This window comes from Falco cherrug, chromosome 9 (genome assembly GCF_023634085.1).
Source record: "Falco cherrug isolate bFalChe1 chromosome 9, bFalChe1.pri, whole genome shotgun sequence".
In the NCBI taxonomy this organism is placed as follows: domain Eukaryota; kingdom Metazoa; phylum Chordata; class Aves; order Falconiformes; family Falconidae; genus Falco; species Falco cherrug.
In genome coordinates this window covers 57,215,976-57,241,976 of record NC_073705.1, presented here as the reverse complement: position 1 = coordinate 57,241,976, position 26,001 = coordinate 57,215,976, and the positions used below count along the sequence as shown (strand labels likewise).

Sequence of the window (26,001 nt, the reverse complement as noted above, 5' to 3'; positions counted from 1 at the left end):
GCCAAAAGATTCATGACAAATATAACAGGCTGTGTTGTTCCTTGCGATACAGAGCTGACCCGTTTTGAATTTTTCAGAGTTCAAGAACAAAATGTCATTGGTGTGTTTCAGAAAGACTTGTCCTATTTTAGTACGAGGCATTGAAAATTACAGTCCTATTACTCTATTGAAATATGAACAGCAGGAAAAATGTAAGAGAAGGGAAAGTGCAGTGTAAAAATGAGGACATCTAGAATAAGATCCCTAGAGAAACAGAGAAAAAAAAAGAGAGGGGAAAAAAAATCACTGCATAGAAGACTTAAAAAAAATATCATAGAAGATTAATACATTCCCTGGGCAGCCTCACAGAAAGCTTGATATTCCAGCTATCAGTAAGAGGATATCAAAACACTGCAACAGAAATAGGTAACAGAATGGTTTTGAAATAACAAACCATCAGATTTCCGAAGTACATCACCAGTATAAAAAGCAAATTAATCCAATGTCAAACCCCCTCTCCTCAAACCCATGACCTTCAGCAGCTTATGGCTGGATCTACAGAGTCAGATCCCTCTGCATTTCCTTGCAAGTCCACGTGAAAGAAAGACATCCTTCATCTGAGTGCTGACTATCTCTGTTTACTGGACCTGTTTTTTAAAAGACTCACTGATTTCAAGAGACTTTTAACCAGTCAAGTTTTAAAGAGGTGATCAATAACAATAGCAGCAATCATTTTAATTAATTCTTCCAGCATAAAAAGCTTGGGATAAGTTTCCTCATCCAGAGAACAAAGGGAAGGGGGAAAAAATACAATCAATCATAATGTGATGAATTCCTAAATTCCTAGTAAGTCTACAGATAATGTGGCTGGATATTCTGTGTATAGGACAAAGAACAGGGAGCTTTTCCCCCTGCATTTAAAAATTCAGTGTTAGCAGATACTGAATACAGGGGGGAAATCAGACTGGCATTCCAAAGCTAGGTCATGTCCACTTGTATGGCCATTGAAGTATGACCCTCTGCATGGAAGAACAGCTAACATGCTTACACGGGGCACATTTTTAAGTATTATTTCTTTGCTTATTTTCCAAATGGTTTACATGCTACCCACAGCAACGGCAAACTGAGCATCCAGAACCATTCATTGACATCTACGCTTAATGGAAATTTTCAAATTCATCTATTATTTGGTATCATGTATGAGAAGTTTGAATACAATGCTGTGTGAAGTTTAATAGGCTTTTAGATTTCTGTAGACTCTAAAAATCCAGCAGCTCAGTCCCTGTTGGATTCTCATTCTTCAGTAATTTAAACAAGTAGTCACTCTCTCTTCCCCCCCTCCCCCCTTTTTTTATTCGAAAGCATTTCTCATTCCTCTCAGTACGTACAAAGCTTCTGTGATAGCTTTCATAAAGTTCAAAAGGAACCACAAGATCACAACTAGGCTATGGTAAGTTTCACCCACATTCCCATATATTGGCTGCAGAATTAATAAATATTTCTATTCTCAGCAGATTAGACTGTTGAGAGAAAACAGATGCTAGGAGAGCTGGAAGTATCATCAATGCGAGGGCTCCTGCAATGGCTGGGAATTAATTAGGTGAGATAAGAATGAAGATGATCATATAAAGCAATCCACACACTTTGCTGCAGATAAAGGGAAAAAAAGCTAAAGACCTTTGCAAAACCTATCTGCTGGCACATCTGAAAATGAGCTTAACCCCAAAACTTATGAATTGGCTAGGCATCTGAGAAACAGGTATATCGGTACCACTGGGAATGTCTTGTAGGGCAAGTTGAATCTGCTCTTCCCTTCCTCAGCATGAAAGGAGGCTCTCAGGAGTATCTTTTTCATGCCTATGTGTTTGTAAAGAGCAATCACATTACCTGTCCATTTGCCCCTCCTGGGAATGGTTCTGATCCCATCTCCTCCGCCAATCACTGGTATTTATTATCATGGAAATCTGCATCTTAGAATAAAGCTGGAGAAGAGCCCTGGATATGCAGCCAGACCTGTTTTAGTTGTGCCACTTTGATTGTCATGTTTTGACAATGTAGTTTCAAGAAAAAAAGGAAAGAATTGACTTACAAAGCACAGCCTTAGTATGTATTTGTAAGCTATACAGAGTGGGGAGCCAGGCTAGAGGAGAAAAAAAGCAGGCACCAAGTTACTTCTGAATTGGTGTGATAAAGAAAGAAACTTTGGCTGAAAGAGGTTGTTTTCTGCCCAACAGAATTACAATCACACCAAATGTATCTCAAACATACAATACCATCGTACGTAGCTACTATGTCTTTTCTGGAGCTTTGTTCTGCAGAATTTCACTAAAGATTTTGTCTGTTAAGATGCAGTATATCCCATAGATAGCTGCTGCTGAAACTACCTTCCAAAGAGAATGATTTCTCAGAATTTCAGCTGTCACTCAGGCACAAATAAACTTTTGCAGAAGGTGTTAAAAAAAATAAATCGGCTAAACAACAACAAAACACACAACATCACAAAAAAACCAAACCCAAACAACTTTCAATATAAATAAGGCACTGAGCAAAGTAACACATCGCTTTAGTGCTACTGCTCATGCTAACTTTAAAAATATAAAACAAAATAATGTAATCCTAGAAAGAAAGAGGAACTAGTAAAGGTTAATTTCTAGGGCTGGTGTCTTTACTCAGCATGAGCTCTCTGTGCCCAAATGAAAAAGGACTAAGATGAGAAAATACCCTGGGACACGGGCTTGCTGCAGTGGCCAAGGACCGCGGATCCTGTGGCCCGCGGCCTGCTCACGCCATGGCAAGCTGCAGCTGGCAGGAGTCTCCGCATTTCCTGGGAATACCAAGAAATCTCATTTTCTCCCCTTACCATCACAATTAACAGCAACAGGACTTCAAAGCTAGCTCTAAGAAAACAGTATGTTAACACCGATGATTTATCTCCTTTCACAACCCTTATTTTCTTGGGCAGGAAGGGCACAAAATCTTGGAAGTAAACGTAACACACTGACTTAAGTGATGGGGAGCAGCAGGAGGGAACATCTGTGAACTGAAGTTCACTCTCCCTGGGGTCTTTGCCTCCCATCCTCAGCAAGGGAGGAGACGGCATGACATGAAGGCCCACCTTCATGTATGCTAGTTTTATCAGGCAGGGCACCACCTGCACTGAAAACACTTTAATTACATTATACAAGCTCAGGGAAACAAAGTTGCATTGTTAAATGTTAGTAAACACTACACCTGTCCCTTAAAATCCAGCTTTCCGGTTAGTCTTCGTGTCTCTGTTTTACCTAAGAGGTACCTATATATACACGCACCTCTCCTGTACAAAATGTGTGAAGTAATCACTGCTAAGAAAGCTAGCTTGCTCCCAAATTTTTGTTAAATTATCACAAACTTGACCTGAAGATACATTGCATTCAACCTATATACGTGCGTGCACAATACTTGACCAAGACAAGGAAAATACAATACAGTACCAGTGTAAAACTTGGGCAACTTTTTCAAAACTGATGCACCAAGAAGATGGTTCAGGAAATAAATAAATTTTAAAAATCGACTAACACTTGCAGGTAGCTGTTAAATGTAGTCACAAAGAAAAGTCACATCTTTGCTTGACAATCAACTGGAAATCCACATTATTTATAATAACATCATAAAGTGTATCTGAAAGTAATATATCATGAGAGAGGCTCACAAGGAGCGTGGGAAAGGAATGGCAGAGTCTTAAAAAACACATGGCCAATCCATCACAACCAATGACGCATTGCAACTATTTTCACAGACTACTTTTCAAGTAATTACTACACTTTGAGAAGAAAAAGTCTTCTTTCAATGCATATCTGAAAAAAGCATATTAATCCCTAACACATAAAGGTCTTCTCAAAACCTTAAAAGATTTGCTAAGCATAAATTGTTAATACTTCGCATGTCTGCTTTGATTAAATTTGACAGTTTCCATATGGAAACTTACACTAAATTTCATCAAGAGCTTTACTTTGTTTAAAACATCAATCCATCTAATGCAATAAATATTTGCAGATATAGGAAAACATCACCTTTGTGGGTTATCCTTATAAGAAAGGGTGAGAATTCACACACAACTTCACTCAAATGCTTCCTATTTCCTTCCTGAATGATACATACCTTCTTATTCTCCCACCCAATTCTGCCCTGTTTCTCTTTGAAAACAGCTATTTTTGGTTCTCTATTTATATTTGTGGAAATTCTTGGTTGTTTTACTCACACTGAAAGGCTCAAGGATTCACTGAAGTTACATAGATAAAGATCTTAGCTTATGAAATCTCTCAGGGAAATGAACAAAATTATTTGACAAACTAGTGTTGGACATCATGGCCTCATATATCCTGGCATCTTCCTATTCCAGGCTTCCTTTGTCCACAGCCACAGCGTTTCTTTGGTATTTAAAGAAAACCCACTAAATTATGTGAGAAACGGAAGTTACTATGCTAAGGCCAAAACTTAGGTTAATAATTTCAAATCATTTTTATTAAAGATTATCATTATAAGTTCATGTCTAACTTTTGAAATACCACCAAGCCATAGTGCTATCAGGAATCAGTCAAGCAAGCATCTGGAACCACGTTTGGAGACCACCTAACCTAAACCTAGACCCACTCTGAAAATGAGCCCTGCTATGGAAGTCACGCGGCCCAGCGTTACACCAACGCAGGCAGGTTTGCCCCAGTGGTTCAGTCCAACGCTCCTTCCATCCACAGCTAAGAAACCACGTAGAAACACAGGAAAAATGCACATCCCTTGCGTCCCTCCCAACCTTTGGATAAAACCATGTGTAAAATAGTGAGAATTGGAAGTTTTAAAACATTGAGGACTGGGTTCAAAACATGATGAAAATACACAAATGGAGAAGCTAAGTGCACTTTAAGCTTTTTGCTTACTAAACAGAAGGATGTGACAGTTCATCTTCCTCACTGACAGGAAGGATCGATGTCAGTATGAATGATACATAGCGCTGCAACATACCAGCTAATAAAAATCATTCTGAAGGAAGATAATCAACAGCGATTACATCTGGGATTTGTACTCTTTAACTATTTGCCAGCTTTAAAAACTTGCAGAGTATTAAAACTTGTTTTAAATAGCATCTTAAAACCAACCCATTCTGTTTTATAAATTAAAAAAGAAAGGTCTATTTCCAGATATGCTAGTCCTAAATGTTGCTGAACTACCAAAATCAGCAGTTACTTGGTACAAATCCAGAAACTCGGATGTTTTCATTTCCGTATTATCTTCAGTGCTCCATGACAGAGCACAACTAAACGTTAACAGAAATGACCACTCTTGCAGAAACAGGGCTCCCCGCAGCATGCTCCAGCTCACAGGAAATGAGCTGCTCGCAGAAGCTTTAGCAAGTTTATCATACAGCTGCTGTCAGAAATGTAAGTCACTTTTCCATAATTGCTGGGAATGTCTACTGAGTTTAAAAAAAAAAAAAAGAACAGCAACTTCAGAAAGAAAAAAAAGAATCAAAAAAGAAAGAAAAAACAGTTCAGATGGCAAGCAGTGTTTCTCATGGCTAGAGATTTAAGGAGGCGTTGCCAAATGAAGATGGCAGACATATTTCAAAAAATACTCAATTAAACAAAACATGGTAGAACAGAAATAGTACATTTCCTCTTTTTTGAAGGTTTAAGTCTGATGCTGCCAATGTTCATGAAGAACACTCAAGTAAGTGAACAAGATGCAGCGATAAATTCCAGTGAAAGTCTGAAGCACTATTAAATGAAAGCAAGCAATTTTTTTGCCCCCTGCCTTGGTTTCATGCTCTATAATTTATCTGACACAGATGAATACATCTCTCCAATATAAGGCAGTCTTGAGAGAGGCCATTTCAGACACCTGTGCATTTCAATTTTTATCAGTATGCCTACTAAGCTGCTGAACTACTTTACAAGTAGTACAATATTCGGTGCCACTAACCAGAAACACCCACAAGGGCCATTTTCAGAGACCTGTAAGGAATACAGGCTTTTTAAGGACTGGTTCTCACCAGTTACTGGAATTAGGGTAGATGACAGAGGTGTTACATGTTGGGAGAGTGTACCAAATGGCACGGGAACTAACTGAGGGTTTACTGGAATTAGGGTAGATGACAGAGGTGTTACATGTTGGGAGAGTGTACCAAATGGCACGGGAACTAACTGAGGGTTTGGGCACTAGTGCAGATTATGGACACTTCACTGATGGTGCAGCTGTTCACTGAAGTAGACTCACTTGTACTCTGTTACATTACTTAAGCAAAACCCAGCATTCTACTGGGGGGGAGGGGGAAGAGAGCAAAACTGTAGAACAGGCTCTATAAATACAAAAATAAATATTCCAAGCACTAGATAATCTCCAGCTCTGCTAATGGAGCACACAGCAATTATTCACTTGTCAGGTGCACAGGAAATTTAAATGAGCTTTGTTAATGCCACATCTGTTGGCATGTGCTTTGCATTTTTCCACAAGGTATAATACTTGCTGTACTCCAGGTTCTGTATCACACACTGGATTTTAGGAAGCTTTTACAAACACTCTGTTTTCGCATACTGAGACCTTGTCTCCTCGGTAGACACTATCATATACAACACATTTGTACTGCAAATTGTACTGTCACTGGGCTCTCTAAGTGCCATGAGCTTAAATAATCACAAATACTAAGCTCAGTTGCTACTCCTATTTCAGATTTCTAAATAGCTAGTAGATGTTACTATATACTTCAGAAATATTTATGCAACACAGCTTTAGACAAAAGAATTTCAATTTTACCCATCTTTGAAGCATAGGCAATAATAAAAGGAAGAAAAAAGGTGCAAGACAGACAGACAGAAGGGAGAGCACTGCTCCAAGAAAACACACTGTCATAAAGTCTCCATTAGCCTTTCAAACCAGTGAGAATGAAAAGGAGCTTCACCATCCCTCTAGTAACACATTTGAAAAATTCACCATCACAGTATTTATTACCACCTGTTCATATCATGTTTTTTTGGTGTGGGTTTTTTGGTTGGTTGGTTGGTTTTTTTAAGTCCATTGCCAGGAGTCAGTCACCTTCCAAATATTTAAAACACAGCAAAACCAACAAACCTCCCCCAAGCCCCACCCCCAAATCACCACCACCACCAAACCCTCTAAAAACCTCACACAAACAATTAGGCCACATTACTAAACTCTGGAGATAAATCCCCATCACTCTGTTCACTGATGCACATGGTCAAGACATCACAGAAAACATGACCTCCAGGTACCCAGCCCTTTGGTGTAGCCAGAGCACACATGCAAAGCTGTCACAAAGCTGTCAGTGCAATGCTTTAGCAAAAGGCGATGGAGGACAAAAACTGGCTGTAAATGAAGGGAGCAGTACAGGTTTTAGAACTATTTCTGCACATCTCTTTCAGACCACTGCAGCATGTGTCTGCTGTTAGTCCCAAAGCCACTCACAGGAACAGTAACCAAAAAAAGCTGCACTTCAGGGTTTTCTGAACTGAAAGAAAAGCCTGTAACATTTAACTGAAGCAGTGTTTCAGTCTTGAGGTATAAACCAAGTAGCCTCTCTAGCTTTTTTTCCCCCCGGTAACTTCCTACTTGGTTTATTACATTTTTAAAGGCAAATCTGCTTGTAGATCACTTGGTTCAATGATCAGAGGGAAGATGCTACAGACTCACAAAACTCAGCCAAACACAACGCTACAATAAAAAAAGTAGACATACTTTCCCCCCAATATTCATTCAGCTTGCTTTCCACCTTTGAAGGAAGTGAAGCAGTCTATAAACTTTCCAGGAACAGGCAAGGGCCACAGTTCTCTGAAAAGGCAAATCACTCCGGTACATTGATCTGTGAGGAGACCTTTTATTCAAAGGTCTCAGTACTCCAAACACAGTACTCAAAACAGTATTTTCCCTCTGATACAGAACTGAGCACTTCAAGAGGAACACAGTTTGTACCACCTCTTCTCAGAGACCTGATAACATCTATTTCCAAAATGAATTAAAGAATGCCATTTGAATTCATGGTTACTTAAATTATTTGGAAAAAGCACACATTTGGCTCCCCACAGTACGTCACAGCTAGTGTTTAGATAGATGTGGCAAAGTCAACTAAAGTAAAGCCCCCAATTTCAAATTTGTTTTAGATCCATCTACTTGCATTTTCATGTTATGATTTGCTTATTGCTCTAGAGAAAAATACTTGCACAATGCCACAGTTATTTTGCAAAACACAAGATTATACTTAAAATTCTATACATCAGACTGGGCACAGAAATTAAAGTAATACATTGTTCAGAAACATCAGAGAAATAAAGTAGAGGTGTCCATGGGCTTCCTGTACTATTAGCATACATAGTGACACCATAAACTTCCCATTCTTTATCTTTGAATATACTATTAAGGGGAAAATACCCATTTTAAGCAAGGAAAAGCATGAAACAGAACACACAGAACAGTCTAATAAACTGTCTGTATGAATGTCACATTTCAGAAATGTTATTGAAATTCCTACATTAAAAAAACTCTTCAGAAGTTTTACCACTTCTTTATATACTCATTTAATGAGAATAATCAGCTATTTCCATTTTCTTAGAGCTTTTAAGTTCACATATTTAATTAAGAGGTTTAGGAAGAAGTGCTAGGAAGACAACGTAAGAACTTCAGTTCTGCTGAGATCTCCAGATAATGTCTTCACATTTTTCAACTATTTAAAATACAACTGAACCTTCCAAAAATCCAGAGCGGCTAGAGAAATTTCCCTGTAGGATGATATCATGCAAGGAAATCTCAGTACCAGTAGATTTCAAGCAAACATAGTTAAAAGTGCTATCTAACATTTTCCAACTTTCAACAAAAGCTTTAAGGAACATAGTTAAGTGATCCAAGTATTTACAGACTCCTCAGCAAAGCTAGCTTTTCACCAGCGCTAAAGGAAATTCACCATAGGTTTATTCTTGTATTTGGAAGCAAATGCAGTAACAGTATTCCCTCCAAGTATGAGGCTACGCAGCACTAACTTTTAACTGGGGATTTGGGGGTTTTGGGGTTTTTTTTGATTTTTTGTTGTTGTTGTTTTGGGTGGTGGTGGTATGTGTTTGGGGTTTTGGTTGGTTTGTTTATTTGGGGTGGGTTTGTTTTTTGTGTAGAGTTTTTTGGTGGTGGGCTTTTTTGTTTGTTTGTTTTTTAAACAAATGTCTCTTATCCAGCATATTCATTAAGATTTCTGTATTTGTGTGACAGTCCAGTGAAATGAAGTGATTTTAAATAGGCCTGGAGTAGAGGAGGATGGACAGTGTTCATTGTCCCCACTTCTGGATCCCCCTGCAGGAGCTGAACCTAAAACCCACAAACTACTCAGAACAGAGCAGCCTTCTGTGCATTTATGGTGCGTAGCATGACTGGGTCCCCCCACTGCTTTTGTCTTCAGAATACAGCCCTGCACAGGCTTTCAGGATAAAACCATGCCTGTCAACCTCCAGCAGCAGATAAGACAGACTCCTCCAACAAAGAATTCACATAGCTGCAAAAATGCTTTCTACTTGCAGGTTACTGACTAAGGAAAAGCACAATGCGTTTTCCTAATGAAGATTTTGGGAACATCCCTTCCTATGAAACACCCACAAGCTTCAGAATTGCCTCTGAACTTCAAAACTATCTGTCTGCCTCCAGCACATCCCACTCCATGAACTTCCCTGCTCCAGGGTGAGATGTGCGGTGAAGCACTCGCTCCTCCAGCCTCTGCTGACCCAGTACTGCAGGACTCATGCACCTGCTTGGGGAGAGCCCCTTAGCAGAGATAAACCAGAACAAGGCAGAGGTGAAGCAGAAGCCCCAGGGAGTGACGGACTGGGAGCAGTGGAGCACAGGACTCCCCCCCCCCCCCCCCCCCCCAAAGCAGGGGAGGGTCAGCTCCCCCACACCCTGACCCTTACACTCCTCTTCTCTGCACCTCTCCATCCTGCTGCTGCTGCACTGGAAAGCCCCTTACATGAACTGCAGAAGTTGTCCGTGACAGCAGCAGAAAGCCCTGCTCTCAAGGACTGCTGAAGTATTTTGCCTTCTCTCTCTCCTTCCATCTGCAGCAGCCAGAAGACTTGCCAGGGGTGGTTGGGTGACAGCTGCCAGGGGTTGCAAAACCTGCAGGAGAACAGCCGAGATTCAAGCACTGAGCTCAGAGACGGAAGAGAGGAGAGACAGTGCTGTGAATACCCGCAGCCTTGAGAGACACCACCAGCCTTGCCCTCCTCTGCAACCCAGAGCATCCTCAAAACCTGCACATCTGCCTGTGCTGTCCCCAGCTCCCCAGGAAACCACCTGTGAGCTTTCGTGGCCAGGACAGCCTCAGCTGGCAACCGCTGCCCCCAGGGGGCTGCACGCCCTCCCCAGCCTTTCGTGGCCCTGCTACCCTGGAGCACCTACACCCAGCACATGGCAGCTCTCCACAGCAGGGAAAAGGAGAGAGACAGGACTGGGACACAGCTGTGAATTAGGTGACATCACTAAGCCACACAGCAGTCAAATTTGAGATCAGGTATGGAATTCTTCTCGGCAGAGGGAAGGGTCTAAACCTGCCCTGCTGCTGGAGGCGATGCTGGGCAGCCTCACCACACCAGGCATGCCCAGTCCTGCTTGTGGTGAACGTGGTGAGCAAACCGAGCTAAACTCCACAACACACCTCCATGGCTTGAGGCGAACACCTCTGTACAGCCCAGCGAACAGAGCGGACACACCGTTTCTCAGAAGTGATGCAGAGATTTTTAAAATATTGGCAGAAGCTTTACTCTCTACACTCTGACCATGCAGATCAATTACTGCAAATATGAATGGCAGGTCATCTTGCCTTACACTACCAGGTGACTGAACAAAAATGTAGACAAGAAGAGGAATACTTTTTTTTTTTCCTCCTTTCTGTACTATGACAACATCTCTTCCCAGTTCACAGCTCAGTTCTTTGGACCAATCATGTTTCAAGTAACAAAAAGTAATACGGCAAACAGCAGTAGATAAAATAGAAACACATAAGCCAAGCAGCTGTTCCGCTATCTAATCACTTCCCATTGTGCACCTTTGCCATTACTTTGTTTGGGGTAAATATCATAGCCATCAGCTGCTAGTGAACTCTGCAGTATCCCTTCTCTTAGCCTCTCAGTCACTTGTAACTGTCTTCTGGCTCCTGTGCTTCTACCACCTTTCCAGTTCAAGTAATCAGGAACAGCATGTTTATTTGATACTGAAATGTCAGTAGAAAAGCAAATAAAAAACCCCAATCAGAGCTGAAAACCCGACTTAGAGACTTCAGTTTCAGCACACTAGTAAAGCATGTGAGGAAGCTTTCAGAAGAGTTAGAGAAGCTTTGTAAGCTGACTGACAGCGTGACCATTTCCCCACACCTTCAGGAAAGCACGCACATGTTCCAGCTCCTGGACCAAAGTTACTCCCCAAAGCATTCAGAAATGGTCTATGTCCATAACAGAAAAGCAGATAAAAAGTGAATGAGGATTTGCCACAAAAACATGGACTGAGAAGTAGAAAGTTGTCTTCCGCAAGTGCAGGAAAGCAACAGGCAATGGCTCAGCAACAACAAAACACAGGGAGGGGCACAGGTTGGCGGCAAGCATGATGTCTGGCTGTATAGTCACCGGCTGCTTCAAGTAAAGGTCACCTGGTCCAACCCTCTGCTCAAACAAGGTCACCCAGGGTCAGCTGCCCCAGACCACATCCAGGTGGCTTTTGAATGCTTCCAAGGGCAAAGAGCCCACAACCTCTCTGGGCAACCTGTGCCAGTGCTCGGCCACCCTTGCAGCAGAAAGGTGTTTCCTTGTGTACTTTTCTTGCATTGCTCTGAACTTAACGTAAATAAAACCTTCTATCTGTTTAATATGGATTTTCATTGTACAACACCAAATATTCACATACAAATGAAAAACCAATTAGCTTGGCAAAAGTTATTATTTTAAGCAACACAAGCAAGCCTCACACCAAAATCCCACCTACTTAGTCAAGGACATATGCCTTCACCTGGCTTCCACAGCTGCCTTTATTGATCCTGGCATAAAATGTACTTTTCACTCACTCACTTCAGCAAAACTACAATGGCACCGATAGCCTATAAGAACAAGTAGATCCACATGGCATCAGCCCCTTCCCCCTTTTTCCCTAAATGATATTTCAGATCTTTGGTTGTTGAGATGAGTAAAAGGCACACAGCGGTCATAAATCACAAGTACTTTAATATTTAGTAAGGATAGCTGAAGAGAAAAGGCTTGCTTCCCTTTTGCTAAAAATTGCTATCCCACAAGACAAATCAGAATTGGCTTCATGGTCTTGCAAGCAGCCAAGCCTAGATAAGGTCTGTCCTCCCAGCCCAGAAAAACAACATTGCCAGTTCATAAGCACAAACTTGCTTTAGCAGAAGATTCTTGGGTGACATCCAGTTCTCTGAAGTGAGCACGTTGGTCCTATCATACGTTCCATCTAATTCTTGACTCCTTAATGTGCCAGGCAATATTTGAAGTTTACAACTAAATTTTTTTTAAAAAAAAGTTATTTCATTTCTTCCTCCAATAAAAAGCGGGATAGGAATTCTAGACCAACACTTTCACTTTGAACAGCTGTTTTAAACAACATTTTGAATTATGAGATCAGGAACACAAACAGCCAGTGCTTTTGTCAAAAGGAACCTTCTTTGTGTGAATCTGCTGCAATAACAGATCCAACGATAGCTGTCTGCCCAACATTACATGTAAAGTTCTTCACTGCCAGTTACTCCAAGAAAAGCAGGAATTCTGTCCCCAGAATTCTGAAATTAAACAAGAACTCTGAAGTAATTAAAATATAGCTAATGCCGGCTGATTGTTCAAAAAATCACTTGAGGGAATTCTGTATTTACTAAGTACTATTTCTTTTGACACGTAAATAAACACTGCCAAAGATAGTTCAAGCATACATTTCCAAGATGTTCCTATGGGAAAACTAGCTTTGCTTTTCCCACTGGGATTGGTAAAGCCTCTAAAATTAGGGAGTTTGCCACACCAGAAAAACAAAAAAAACCCTAACTTCAAAAAAGCTCCCACAGGATCACTTAAAAGGCTTTAACGAAAGACTTCAGAATTACGTCCTGCTCACAAAGCCTGCCTGCTGCTCACTGTTCAGCACTGCTAGCACCGCAGTAGCTAACAGCACAGTACATAGTTGCTCCGAAGAGCATATCCATAACATGCAGTGGGCTGCCGACACGTTCAAGGGCAATTTAAAAAAATAAATAATAATAAAAAAAGAAATCTCTTTTCAAGAATGCAATGGAAACTGGAAAACTAAGAGAGAACAAGTAGAGGCAGCTCTATCTTGTGCACAGTACAACAAACAAGTTTTGGATATGGCATGTTCCCATGGTAATTAATGTCTGTGATCGGCCACTCCTTCTGCAGTATGCTAGTGAAGCCTTTTAATGAGATCTGAGACAGGTGACATTACGTAATGTCCCGTAAACAGCCTTGGCAAGCCTTACCAAAATGCAGACAGAGACAGAGCATCTTTCCCTGCTTTTACTCACTCCCGTAAGTATAGACTTTTTCTTCTAAAGCCTATCTAAAGAGCTAGTTTTGTCATTCATTTGAGCTTGCATAAACCAAAGGAACCTCTCACTAAGCAGAATGCTCACATAGCCTGTATTAACTAAGCCTTTGTTTAGCCAGGAACTTCTCCAGTAATAAGATGTGGTGCATGCCCATACAAGCTGTGTTGAAGATGGCACGTGGTGCTCCTCTGCCTTCCTCAAAATAAAGGGGAAAGAATGAGCCATCATCCTGGTCTCACCCATGACCCACACCATCCGGTTACTCCTGATTGCTCACCGCTGGACTCTGGCACACAGCCTAGACTTTAAGAGAGAAACATTGCACAGCCTGCTCTGGCTGAAAAGCTACTCTGACCTGCTTGCGTGCCATCTTGGCTGTCCACCTTATGGTCTTCAGCTGCATGACCTTCACAGCATCCTTCTAAAATCCTCCAGTTTTCAGAGGGAGAACCAGGATGCGGTGTCCACAGCCTGTCACAAGCACAGGAATGCCTTTGGTTGCAGTTTGAGGTGTCAACTGCCCGGGGTATCTGGTGCCACTTGCCCAGGGTCACACAGGATGCCTGAGGCTGAACACAAACTGAACCTGATTTCCATAGCCTACACCAGCATTCCCACTGTCAAACCACCTTCCTCCCTAATGACTAGAAAACATTTTTATCCTGAAGCAGTTATTTTTTTTCTCCAGGTTTTTCCTGGGCACTTGCTGCACTGCTTCTCTACAACACAGGCATGCAGTCCTGCTTTGAACTGTGTCAGTTACTGGTGTCCCCATACAGCCACCTGCAGCCATGAGTTCTGCAATCTAACACCCTATGGGTTCTAAATTTGAATTTAATTTAACAGCACTTATTTTCTATTGCAAAGAAAAATACCAAAACAACCTCTTTTCAGTACCATTCAGTATACTTTACTCCTACATCCCTGAAAAGAGAAGTGCACAGTTTCTGTATGTGCACCAGCAAACCATTCACAAATGAACATTTTTGAATTCTGGCTCTCTGGCGACTGGTGGGTTCCTCCCAGTGACTAAATGCCATGCTGCTAGCACTTCTGGAGCTGGCTGATGAGCAGCAAGCAGGCTTTGAAAACCGTAGGCAATTCCAGATACTTTTTTAAAAACTCTACAAACAGGCTCACTTAGGATGACTGAGGTCTCCTGCACCTCAGCTGAGCAAGTGGATTGATTCTGTAGGGAAGGAAAACACCTGATGACCCCGTCACCGCCATGCTGCACTGCCTGCTCACATGAATGCTCCTTCTCCGCTCACCTCACTGGCACGTCCCCAGGCCACCTGCCCCGCCATCCTGAGGGAGGGGGCAAGGCCAACCCCCCACCCAACAGCTTTCGCCCCTGGATGACCCAGAGGCAATGGGCCCCCTGGATCCCACAGGCTACAGCCTGACTCCAGGAGCCGGACCCCTCTACGGGTTGCCACCATGCGACCCCAAGCCACAGCGCTCCGGAAGTGCCAGGGCCGTGGCTCCCACTGGGTGCTGCAGGAGGGCCAGCGAGGCCTGGCCCAGAGGCAGGCAGCCAGGTCAGGCCCTCCTGCACACCCCAGCTCGGCCTGGGAGCTCATTTTACGGAGTGCAGCCCACCGAAGGGTGGCTGAGGGCCGGCCGGCTGCCTGCAGCCTCCAGCACAGACGGCAGGCATGGGCAAAGGCAAGACAAACGGGCAAATGTGCGCGGGGGAGGTCAGGGCTCCCCTTCCCTGAGCAAGGCCTGGCCCCAAGGCCGGGGGCTGCCACTCCTCGCACCCAGCACTGACCAGCCCCAGCCCCACCGGGCACTGCAGGCAGGAGGCAGGCCCATACACTGCACCATATCATCACCGTGCTGCTCCTGATCAGGCTGGTTTTTTCAGCTTATGGGCTTTTTCTATGCCTGCTACAATTTCATGTCATACTAAAGCTTCTACTTGCAGGAATTTCTGACTACAAACTGTATAAGAAAAGAAACAGAGGTAAAACCAGGGAAAACTGAGGAGACTGAAAAGGTAAGAACAGCAGGGCATTTAAAAACATCTATTTGGCAAGAAACATAGGCAGGATATCTTTCCATTGATTGGGGAAAAGGTGCAGGAAAAGACCAGAAGATGTTTTACTGAGGACAAACCAAAACTTGAAGTGAAAATCCTTCCAGTCACAAACCACAACGTGAAAGGAAAGTTCTTCCTGTTGCACTTGTAACTGCATCCCTCAGCTGCTGTATCACCTCAAGTTACAAGCACGCAGGTCTCGAGCTGGGTTAACGTTTGTTAAATATCCAGGTATCAGTAACAGTCGTATCACCTAAAAGCCATTTGAATCGGCACATAAGCTACCTATACCACCAGAGAAAACTTGCAGTGTTGTCATGGGGTTTTTTTAATTACTTTTCTTAGTTTTAATGTTCTGCTTTCACGGATATTATCTGTTAAAGCTGACTGACTTGTGAAGACAAGTGCTTAACAACCTGAAGACAATAATGAAAACAATCAATTATATCTGACTTCAAAATATATATCATCATATAAAAGCAATGATCACTTTTGTTTGCTGTCAATAAATGCTTTAATAGCCTTTCCAATAACATTAAAAATGAAAACAATTAAATAGTACATCTACAATAAAGAATGATGTATGAATAATGAAAATAGCGCTAGAAGTGTTGAATAACTACTATATACCATTGGAAAAAAGGCAGTAAAATAAACATTTTACTTTTAATATTCACTCTTCCCCCATCTGATGATTACTGTGCTCAACCTGAACTTTTCCACAATATGAAATAACGTATTTCCCTGGAACTTTCATCAGGGGAAGATGCCTTGCCACTTAAGTAACAAAGATGTAAGGAGGATGCTAAATGACTGTGACAGGTCATTCAAGCAGTCATCCAAGGCAAAAAGTCTTGCTTTTCTGTGACCATTTCCTATTCTCTACCAAGAAAGTCAAAGATGGTTAGAAAACACTGCGTAAAGTATTAGACTACAATAATGTAGATATATTTTTAGAACTTCCACATTCTAAAAGCATACAGCTGGCTGGCAGTCTGACCTGTCTGCCTGCCTTTTTCCATTTTTTTTTCCAAATTAAGGTAAGAGTTTAAGGGCAGAGGACAAGGTAAAGCTTTGACCAAAGCAGCTGGTCTTCTGGGCAGGGGGTGGAAAGGAGACAACTCCCAGAGCTCATACTTTCAGCCAGTCTGTCTTCCAAGGTAGTTGAGTCATTTGATTTTGTTTTCTCACACGGATACCAAGGAATAGCATGTTGGTCTGCCCTGGTTAAGAAGAGACCTTGAATTTAACCTTGTGGAATTGCCTCTTCGACAGAGAGCAAGACACCCATTGCATTAAAGGCAGTGCAACATTTCAAAACCCAAGATAAAGCTCCATGTGGAACAGTTTTAAAACAAGCGAGTTACTTCACTGGAAGTACATTGTCCTGGCTCTGTCTTTAACAGGCGTGTTACCTGGCATGCCCCTGGGCCCTGAAGATGTGCATTAATAAATCTGATGCCTCCCATATGCATTCAGTCCCAATTGTAGCTGAACAGTTCTTCTTCAAGGGGCAGTGAACAACACGTTCAGGGGAACAGAACTCTCCTTCCTGATCGCTTTTGAGACACATGCAAAACTGCAAATGAAAAGGCTACTTTTCTCAGTGACATCCTCACTTCAAATAATAAGTGAGCAATAAGGGGAGAGCTTTCAGGAGGAGGTAAATATATGCAGTGTAAGAAAGGGAAAGAAAGTATTTGAGATAAAAAGAGAAAATACATTTGCAGGGGGGTAGAAGATGTAAACAGTATGATGAAATAAATAACAGAAAAGGGAAAGAGAGAAAGTAAACAACTGATCAGCCTTTTAGAAAAATCATGAAGTCTGAGAGCTTGACTGGTATCTGTGTGCAACCTACTTTGAAGTCAAACTCTCTGGTAAGAAAATTCACAATGAGAACTTTGAAACAGCAAGAAAAACTTTGAATTTGACCCTTGCAAGAGTGCTCATACAAGCTAATAAACTCACAGATTCACATGTAAAGCATTCTTCCTACGGTATCCTATTCCCACTGCATAATTTCATATTCAAATATTTTGGGAATTAAATCCTCTTAAACCATCAGACTGATACACTGGCAGTTTGTGAAAACCCAGCAGGTTACAAAATGCTAGCTCTACTCTGCCTGCTATAAAACCACATTAACAGAAAACTGTAATTATATAATGCACTTTGCCACTATTACTTCCTCATGTAAACATGTGCTCTTGCTGTTAATGATAACACTTAATCAAAAGGAGAAGAAAGATGGTCTACAAGATAATCTTCTGAGTTTCCTGCTTAAGGGAAGCTAAACACTGTACAAGCTCCTAATTAGAACTCTTTTGTTCAGAGAATTGTAAAAATACCCGCTAAAAAGAAAAACGCTTATTTTTTGTTAAATAAAAAACTCATTTTTTTTAAAGCGTACAACTCCATCTTGGGGGAAAATTCCCACCCTCTGTCTTGCCTGTACTATTACTGCTCCAATCATCTTCAGCTAATTAGAAAAGAGCTTTTAAATTTTACAAGTCTGCAGACGTACAACAGTGTGTCCCTGCTCTAGTGCATGACTGCTTCGGGTCTTGATTCTCATTTATACTTAAGAGGGGAATTTGCTCTGCAACTCACCCTCAGCTCTTACTGCTTATTAAACCTTCGGGGGCTGAGAGACAAGGGCTGGTTGTGAGCAGGACCTGTGCAGTCACCACAGAAGCCCATGGAGGAAGCACCATGGACCACAGCACAAAGCCCGGCAGGAGGATACTCCGGAGTGGGTGCACTGGTTACAATTAACCTCACCAGCACACACTGCTGTGCCATCTTTAGCCTAAGCTAGGGATGCTAAGAGCTGAATTACTTGGGAAGCTGACACCTAGGAAGCCATAAATCAGCATGAGTATTTAGATCTTCTTCAAGCAGGCTGTGAATGATTTAGGGAAGACCTTGTCAAAACTGTGTGCTGTACATATTTGATGCTAGCACCTACCTAAAGACCAAGTGAAGAAAGAGCTACAAACTGGTTCAGTCCTCCCCACAACTATCCTACAGCTTTTTCAAAGCAGGAGCACCAACAGTTGCAGCACGTGAGCAACAGAGACCGGCACGGGCATTCCTGCTGGTACAGCTCCACCGTCCTGCCCAAGTCACTTCAGCTGTCCGCACACGTGTCCCTGAGCTCATGCCTGGTCACAGAAATAGCAGGAAACAAGAGGTAGCAAAGGAGTTTGAAATCAAAACACCTTTTCACAGCAGCAGATTAAGAACTACACACAAAGCAAGAGACAGCAGCCAGACATCATTATGTCAAGCCACCACTCAGCTTTGTTCAGTTGCACATCTGGGCCAACAGCTGTATCCTGCTGGTAATGCGTTACCAACAATTTCATTCTCAAGATACAGCTGATCCCTCTAAAAATTTTCAAATGCACAAGCACTGCAAAGGGCTATAATACAGCTTTCTCCTCCCCATCATCATTTTCACATAGCTCAAGAAGTTGTAGGTAGTACCAAATTCTAGTCCACCTTGAAATTTCACCTCCTGCAAAGGGTGTTTAGAATTGAATAAAACAAGAGTTAGTCTCCTAGAAAACAGCATAAGCATGAGTACAGCAGAAACTGTAAGAAAAACATTGATTTGAGATTCTGCCATAGAAAACCAAAGAAGACAGCAACAATGTTTAAGAAAGTACCAGTGGCACTCACACAACAGAAAATTAGTATCAGAAAGAAGACACCAAAAAAACCAGAAAATAGGAAGTGAGGAGTGCACGAACAGATAAAAAGAGTAATTAGCGCTACTTATTTTTAGGGTTCCCATAATAGAGAACACTGAAAAACACTTTTTTGTTGGCCTTCTACGTTATCGCTTGAGTATGTATTCCTAAAATGGAAGCCCTCAGTTAAGAGCAGGCAATTTTACAGCACCACAGAAAGCAAGGCAATAAACAACCAGGGTGTGGGGACAGTGCCCTCACCAGCTGGCCAGAGCTGCCAAGCGCCAGGCTAGGCCCCAGGACAGCCACCCAGGAGGGCTTTCAGGCCTGCCAGAGCAACCCATCCATGGCCAGGGCTCCTTCTCCAAGCACCAGCCAGCTTTGGGAGCACAGCAAGAGGGGAAGCTTGCTCCAAAGCACATGAGCCCACTGGTGAGGCCAAACCAGGGCCCTCCTTGCTTGTCTGCCTCTGCCCCTCTTCCTCCAGCTACCCAGTTTCTGTCCTTCTTGCCCCTCACCTGGCCCGAGAACATGTGCGAGCTCATCCCTGCCTGCCAGCGAGGTGCCCACAGCCACAGTCAGCCCCCCCACATCAGGCAGAAACACCCCCCATAGAAGCAACACCTTTATCTGAGCACATTTGTCTTGTTTTCTTTTCCACTCCAGGTAACATCAACACAGCCTGACAGTAAGGATGGAGAAAAGTGTTTCTCTGCAGTGAAACAATGTATCTTTTTAAAAAATCACAATGAATCAAACATTATCTTTCGCTCTATCTGGTAGATAAGATTTGAAGAAAAGAGGGTGCCTTGACTTGCAACATACTAGTCCTAACACTTATACAGAAATCAAAACCTAATGAATGTATTTTCCATCCTACCACACTTCAAATATATCACAAAATTTAAGTAATTATTTAGGGGTGAGGGAACAAAAACCAGCAAAATAAAACCCTAAACAAACCCAAAGCCAAAAATACCCCTTTTCATTATTACCTAATACCAGCCAAATCCACAGATATCTAACATCAAAATAAAACTACACCCACTGTTTCAGGATTGGAAAATTAAAATCAGGTGATAAAGAAAAGACAACTGCACTGTGATCACAATCAAATTTAAATGCCTTTTACTGACAGCGTAATGTTTCCTCGCTTTTCCATTTCCCTTGGTGGAGCTAAGAGGAAAGGAATCCTGGAAACCCATTAAAAGAGCAGACTGCTTTTAAAAATTATGGGAAGTACTACTACTTCAAATTCAATTAATAGACTTCAACTCTTAACAGAGGTAAAGGATATTCCAAGTTTGTACTCAGAATTAAAGCAATGAAACTTACTTACAATAACACTACTGCTACAAATAGGGCTTAGAACAAGATATTCCACCCCTGCCCTCTTTCTGTACTATATGAGAAAGGGAGACTTTCACCCGAATGTTGTGTAGGTTAAGGCCACTTGGGAATGTGAAAGCTTACTGCCCCAACTGTCATATAAAGGCTAGTATTTTACATAGTCAAAGAACACACAGGTAGGACAGCAACGCTGTTAAGTCATTTAAAGATCCTGAGTGTTTGTACCCTAGCACCACACAGCTATTCCCTAATCTACTTTCTCCCCTCCTTTTTTTAACTACTAAGATTACACGTTCTGTTTAGCTTTTGCCTTTTTCTTGTCATTATTATGGTTCTATTCTGGCCTAAGTTTGTCCCGAGAATTTAAGAACTGCATCAACCTCCTGTTAGAGAAAAGCTACATACATTCAGTGGCATGAAGACAAGAGGAAACATTTTCAGAAGTACATACCTGACTTGGGCTCATATATTCCAGTTTCGAAAGGAACCAGAACAAATGAACCATTTTCCAACCCAAGAAGAAACGGTGGAACTTGCACAGTTAAATCTGCTGGGCATACTGAAAATCTTTAGGGCAAAGATCTACATCCAGAGGTTTAAACAACACTGATTGTTAGTCACCTAAAACCGAAACAGAGAAGGACACAATTTTCAAGTGTAAGCACTAAGGTGTTTTATCAATATTTGTGACTGCACCCAGCTAAATATGCAGCCAACTAACAAAATCTCTGAGACAACAATGAAAACTGAATTGCAAAGATCTCCATCTGCCTCCATCCAGCAGAAACAACCACAACTCCTTTGCTGCACTGACAATGAAACGCGCAGTAAGAGAAGTTTCTCCACTACATACAGCCTCTCCAAGACATCTGCCAGACAGGAGGGATGGAGGCAGGGACAGAGGGGCTGCCCGCCTGCGTTTGCTGAGACAGGGCTGGGGACCTGCCCGAACAGAGGACAGATGCGCCTCCCGCCACTTGTGCCCAGGCACCTGCAACCCAGCCTGCTCTGCACGTTGGCCAGTAACACGCTGCACTTGGGGCTGCACGACCTAGCTGTGGAACCCAAATGTCTCCTCCACTGATGTACTCTCATTGCCATGAAATGCTCCTGACCCTACCTAAAACCCTCCTGAGCAGAGTCCCACAGAAGTTGCCAGGATCGCTCCAAGCCTGAGGGTGTCCTCAGCAGGGTTTTCCACAGTTTGGCTCAAGGCATTTTATTGCCGACATCAGCACAACTTTCTGCCAGGCACCCACACACAGCCCTCGGGAGGATGAGCTCACGCTGCCTGACAGCTCTCACAGGCCCCAACACCAGCTGCTCACACCTGACTCCCAGGTTTTTGTCCCAGGCAAAACCAAACAGAGTTAAGCCTTTTAAAAGTAACTGAAGAGAATGAAAAGGATACAGCAGATAGGATTTTAATTTAATGTGCTGTCTTTTTTTTCCTATACAGTAAAAGCAGTGAAGTGCCAGACAGATTGATTCTGTGGCCACTGCAGTGTGTAGGCTCACTGTAAGGTAAATCGTTTTTTTTTTTCTGTCAGTGCAGACAGAGGAAGCAAAGAAAGCACAGAAACTGCGGAGGGAGAGGCTCCTATAATAGAATGCTCTGGGTTGGAAAGGACCTTTAAAGATAGTCTAGTCCAAGCCCCTGCCACAGGCAAACGCATCAGGGGAGAGTGTGTGTGTGTGAAGTGGCCCACAAGCAACCTGAACTCCATCTTCTGTTAGCAAAAGTATATTGTGATAAAAACAGGAAATGTTTACACAGTAAGACAAACATTAAATGCTTATGAAAACATGAATGTACCAAAAATCATATGCATTCATATTCATGAGATGCACATGTTCATAAAACTTGGAAGAATATTTGTGTATCTTATACTGTGTTAACTTTTTTAATGAAGCAGCAAAACTACTCAAGGAATGAAAAACCCAGCACAGTCCCTTTTCAGTGTTAACTGTTTATGTTTATTCATGAGCTCCCAGGTCACCATTGCAACAGGTTATTAGTGGATGCGGATGGCTGGCAGGAGCAAACCAGTATATTATCATAACTTGCTTCTGGCAGTCAGAGAAGGAAAAACAAAACAAGACAAAAAGCAACCTTCTTCACTTTCCAAAAGTATAGCCAGGTCAGCAATACCCATTATCTAGGAAAGACTGTCCCACCCAGATAAACCCATTTACCAAAGAGATTTTAAATTATTCTATAAAATACTGGTCTCTACTATGCACATACAGCATGTGCCCACCAAGTAAACAGTACTTATACAAAACACATCTAAACTGCAAGTTGTGCTGTTGCTGCACTGCTCAGGCTACTTTAACCAAGTTGGAGAAAGGTTCATTGTGGAGCCCACACGTGAGGGTTCACTGGCATGGAAAGGGGGAGCAGAAGCCCGACCCATGCAAAGGTGGGACTGTGTTAGTGCAGGTACTCAGTCTTGACCATCCCCTCTGCTCGGTGTTTCTGTACTGTGTCGTGAAAATGCATATTGTTATACTACCCTGAGGTCTAGCAAAATTTTACTAAAGTGTGGTGTTTAGTTAAAGTATGTATCACCAACTGAAATTTGAAATCAGGAATTGTAAAAAATTGATTAAAAGGAACTGGAAATCGTTTCCCAACCCAGCTTAGGTGAAGACTATCAAAGCAGGAGTCCTTGTTCATGACTGAAATCACTTTAGGTCATAGCAGAGAAACTTACTCCTCAGCTGAATACGAAGGACCCAACAAGCAGAAACAGCCACTGACAGCTCCCACATGTAAATCGAAAGCTGAGACCACAAACCAAGCTAATGTCATCTTTACTGTGCCTGAACTACACCAACATTACTATAGAAACCTGACCGGGCAGTCACCAGTCCCAACTCCAACAGCAACAAACCAGAAGCATAATCACGAAAGTTCAGACCAGTCTTTCCATTCCCCACCCTGCAGCGGAACATACCCAAATAAGACTGGCTTTGTTGCTGTAGAAAACTGAATTTTTCATCGTAAGGGAGTTGCTTGCTAGAGCAGAAGCATTCCTTTCTTTGGTCACACTGAACGATAAACAAGAAACACGCTCCAGGAATGCCAGCGAGTCTCAAATACTAACTAGGAACAACCAGGAAATCGTTCAGTCTGACAGCACAGGATTTCTTCAGTGACACCGCTCCGAAGCTGTTGCTTTTGTTGCTCAGACAAAAGAGAAGGCAGGAGCACTCTGAACGACAGCATTCGCTACAGGAGATAGTGGGCTCAGGTCAGACAGAGCCATCGTCTTTAGGCTCCAGCAACGGCAACAGGAACACACAGCAGTAATTACCTGCCCTACTGAACACCACGTGGCTTCGCTCACAAATGGATGCTGCACAAGTCTAAGGCCATAATCATGAAAATCATCACGAAATGAGTATTTTCACAGTGCTCACTTAATATGAATCGACACATTTAAGTGTAAAAATAACTGCGGTGATAAATTGTCAAAGTTTACTGAACTTGGTGAAAAGATGAATTGCACCCTTCGACTACACACAGATCAAAGTGTGTACTTTACAGGTCAGCCTTCCAGATGATGCAAAAACAAACTTTGAAGACTGGGGGTGATCACGAAAACAACACACCTACTGTCGAGCACTTATCAATTTGTGCATAGGGCTGGCGCACGAAACAAAGCCAGTCCCAACACACACGGCAGGAGTGACACACAGCACAAGTTTGGACCCAGTTCCCTGCTGCTTTACAAGCTGCAAGCCCCTACAAATACTGCCTTTGCGGTATGTGACACACCAGTATTAGTTCCAGAAACGCTTTGTCACTGAGTTCAGTGGTGCCAGACTTCACACCGGGCACAGGTTTAGAAGCCTGGCTGCTATTCCAGATATTTGTGAATATCTCTTAATTCACGCAAACTTACAAGGAAGCATTCTTCTCTTTTCTTAACTACTAGCTCTATCAACTGTTGCATTAGTCTTCTTTGCAACCATAAGAAATATTCCAAACGTTTGCCGGAGCGTACTACGCTAAGCAGAAATTAAACCGTATTTTCGTGTCCCAAGGGGCGAGGTATCTCGGGGGAGCGCCGAAGGTCAGCCTCCGCGACAGGGTTGCGCCGGGGCAGGACCCGCTCCGCCCCCCCCGGGAATGAGCGCTCGCGCCCTCCTGACATTTCGGGAGGAAGGACCGGAATCGCCTGGGACGATGTGACACCGCACGGCACCCCCAAAACCAACACCGCCGACGAGGAAGTGGCACGGCGGCGGCACCGGGCATTCCCGGCGCCCGGCTCCGCGCTCCCAGAGGCAGCACAGCCCCCGCGGCAAGCGCTTCGGCCGCCGGGACGGCTTGCCGGGACACCGGCACCCACACACACCCCCCCACGGCGGGCAGCGCTGCCCACCGACACCCGGGGCCGGCCGGCACCGGCGCGGGGAGGCAGCCGCGGAAGGGGGGGCGGCGCTAGGACCGGCGCGGGGCGGCGGCCCGCTGCCCGGCGGAGACCCCGGCCCCCCCGCACATCCCCGGCGGGGCGCGCACGGCCGCGGTACTTACGTCGTCAAAGAGGGACCCGACGTTGGCCGTCACCAGGAGCACCCCGGCGCCGGCCGCGGCCCCCTTCACCGCCATGGCGCCGGCGCTGGCGGCGGGCGGGCGGGCGGAAGCGCGGCCGGCAGCGGCGGCGCTGCGGGGAGCCCGGGGGCGGGCGCGGGGCGCTGCGGCGAGCGGGGCGCCTGGCCCGCCCCGTCAGCGCGGGCGGGCGGGCGGCGGCGAGTCCTCCCGGCGCGGGCAGCCCGCGGACATTCGCGCCGCGGCGGGCCGGCCGCCCTGCGGCTGCTGCGGGGCCGCGGCGCTCAGCGCTCGCCCGCCGCCGCCGTCGCCGTCGCGCTGCTGCCGGGACGGCTCCCGCCGGCGGAGGCTGGCGCCGGGCCGCGGCGCATGGCAGGTCGGCGGGATGGGGCGGCGCGGGACGGGGCGGCTGCTGCGGCGCGGCTGGACTGGGCGCTCCCCGGCGGGGCTGGGCTGGGCTGGGCGGGCGCTGCGCGTACCGCGCTGCTGCTGCCGCCACCGCTCCCGGCTCTGGCGGCGCGGCGGGCGGGCCGGGCTAGGGCTCTGCGCCCGCGACGTCACAGCGGCCCCGCGCGGCTCTTAAAAGGGCAACGCCACCCCGGGGAAGCGCCCCGCGGGACGCGGCCGGCAGCGCTGTCCCGGGGCTCGGCCGCCGCGCGTCCCCGCGGAGCGCGCCGGGCTGGGCCGCCGCTCCCGCAACGCCGCCCGCTGGGTGGGGCCGCCGCTCACCTGCGCGGCCCGGGCCGGCAGCCGGTGCCCGGGGCGGCGAGGCCGGGCGGGGCTGCGGGCCGCT

At 44.4% G+C, this 26,001-nt stretch overlaps 1 protein-coding gene across 1 annotated transcript in view; it reads right to left on the bottom strand.

The window, feature by feature from the left end:
- INPP5A (inositol polyphosphate-5-phosphatase A) overlaps positions 1–25,680 on the bottom strand; it is a 257,300-nt gene extending 231,620 nt beyond the window's left edge. Inside the window, exon 1 of the mRNA XM_055720024.1 lies at positions 25,194–25,680. Coding sequence (XP_055575999.1) covers positions 25,194–25,268 — 75 coding nt within the window. The 5' untranslated portion in view covers positions 25,269–25,680. The remainder of the gene's footprint in view (positions 1–25,193) is intronic.
- Positions 25,681–26,001: the final 321 nt, after the last annotated feature.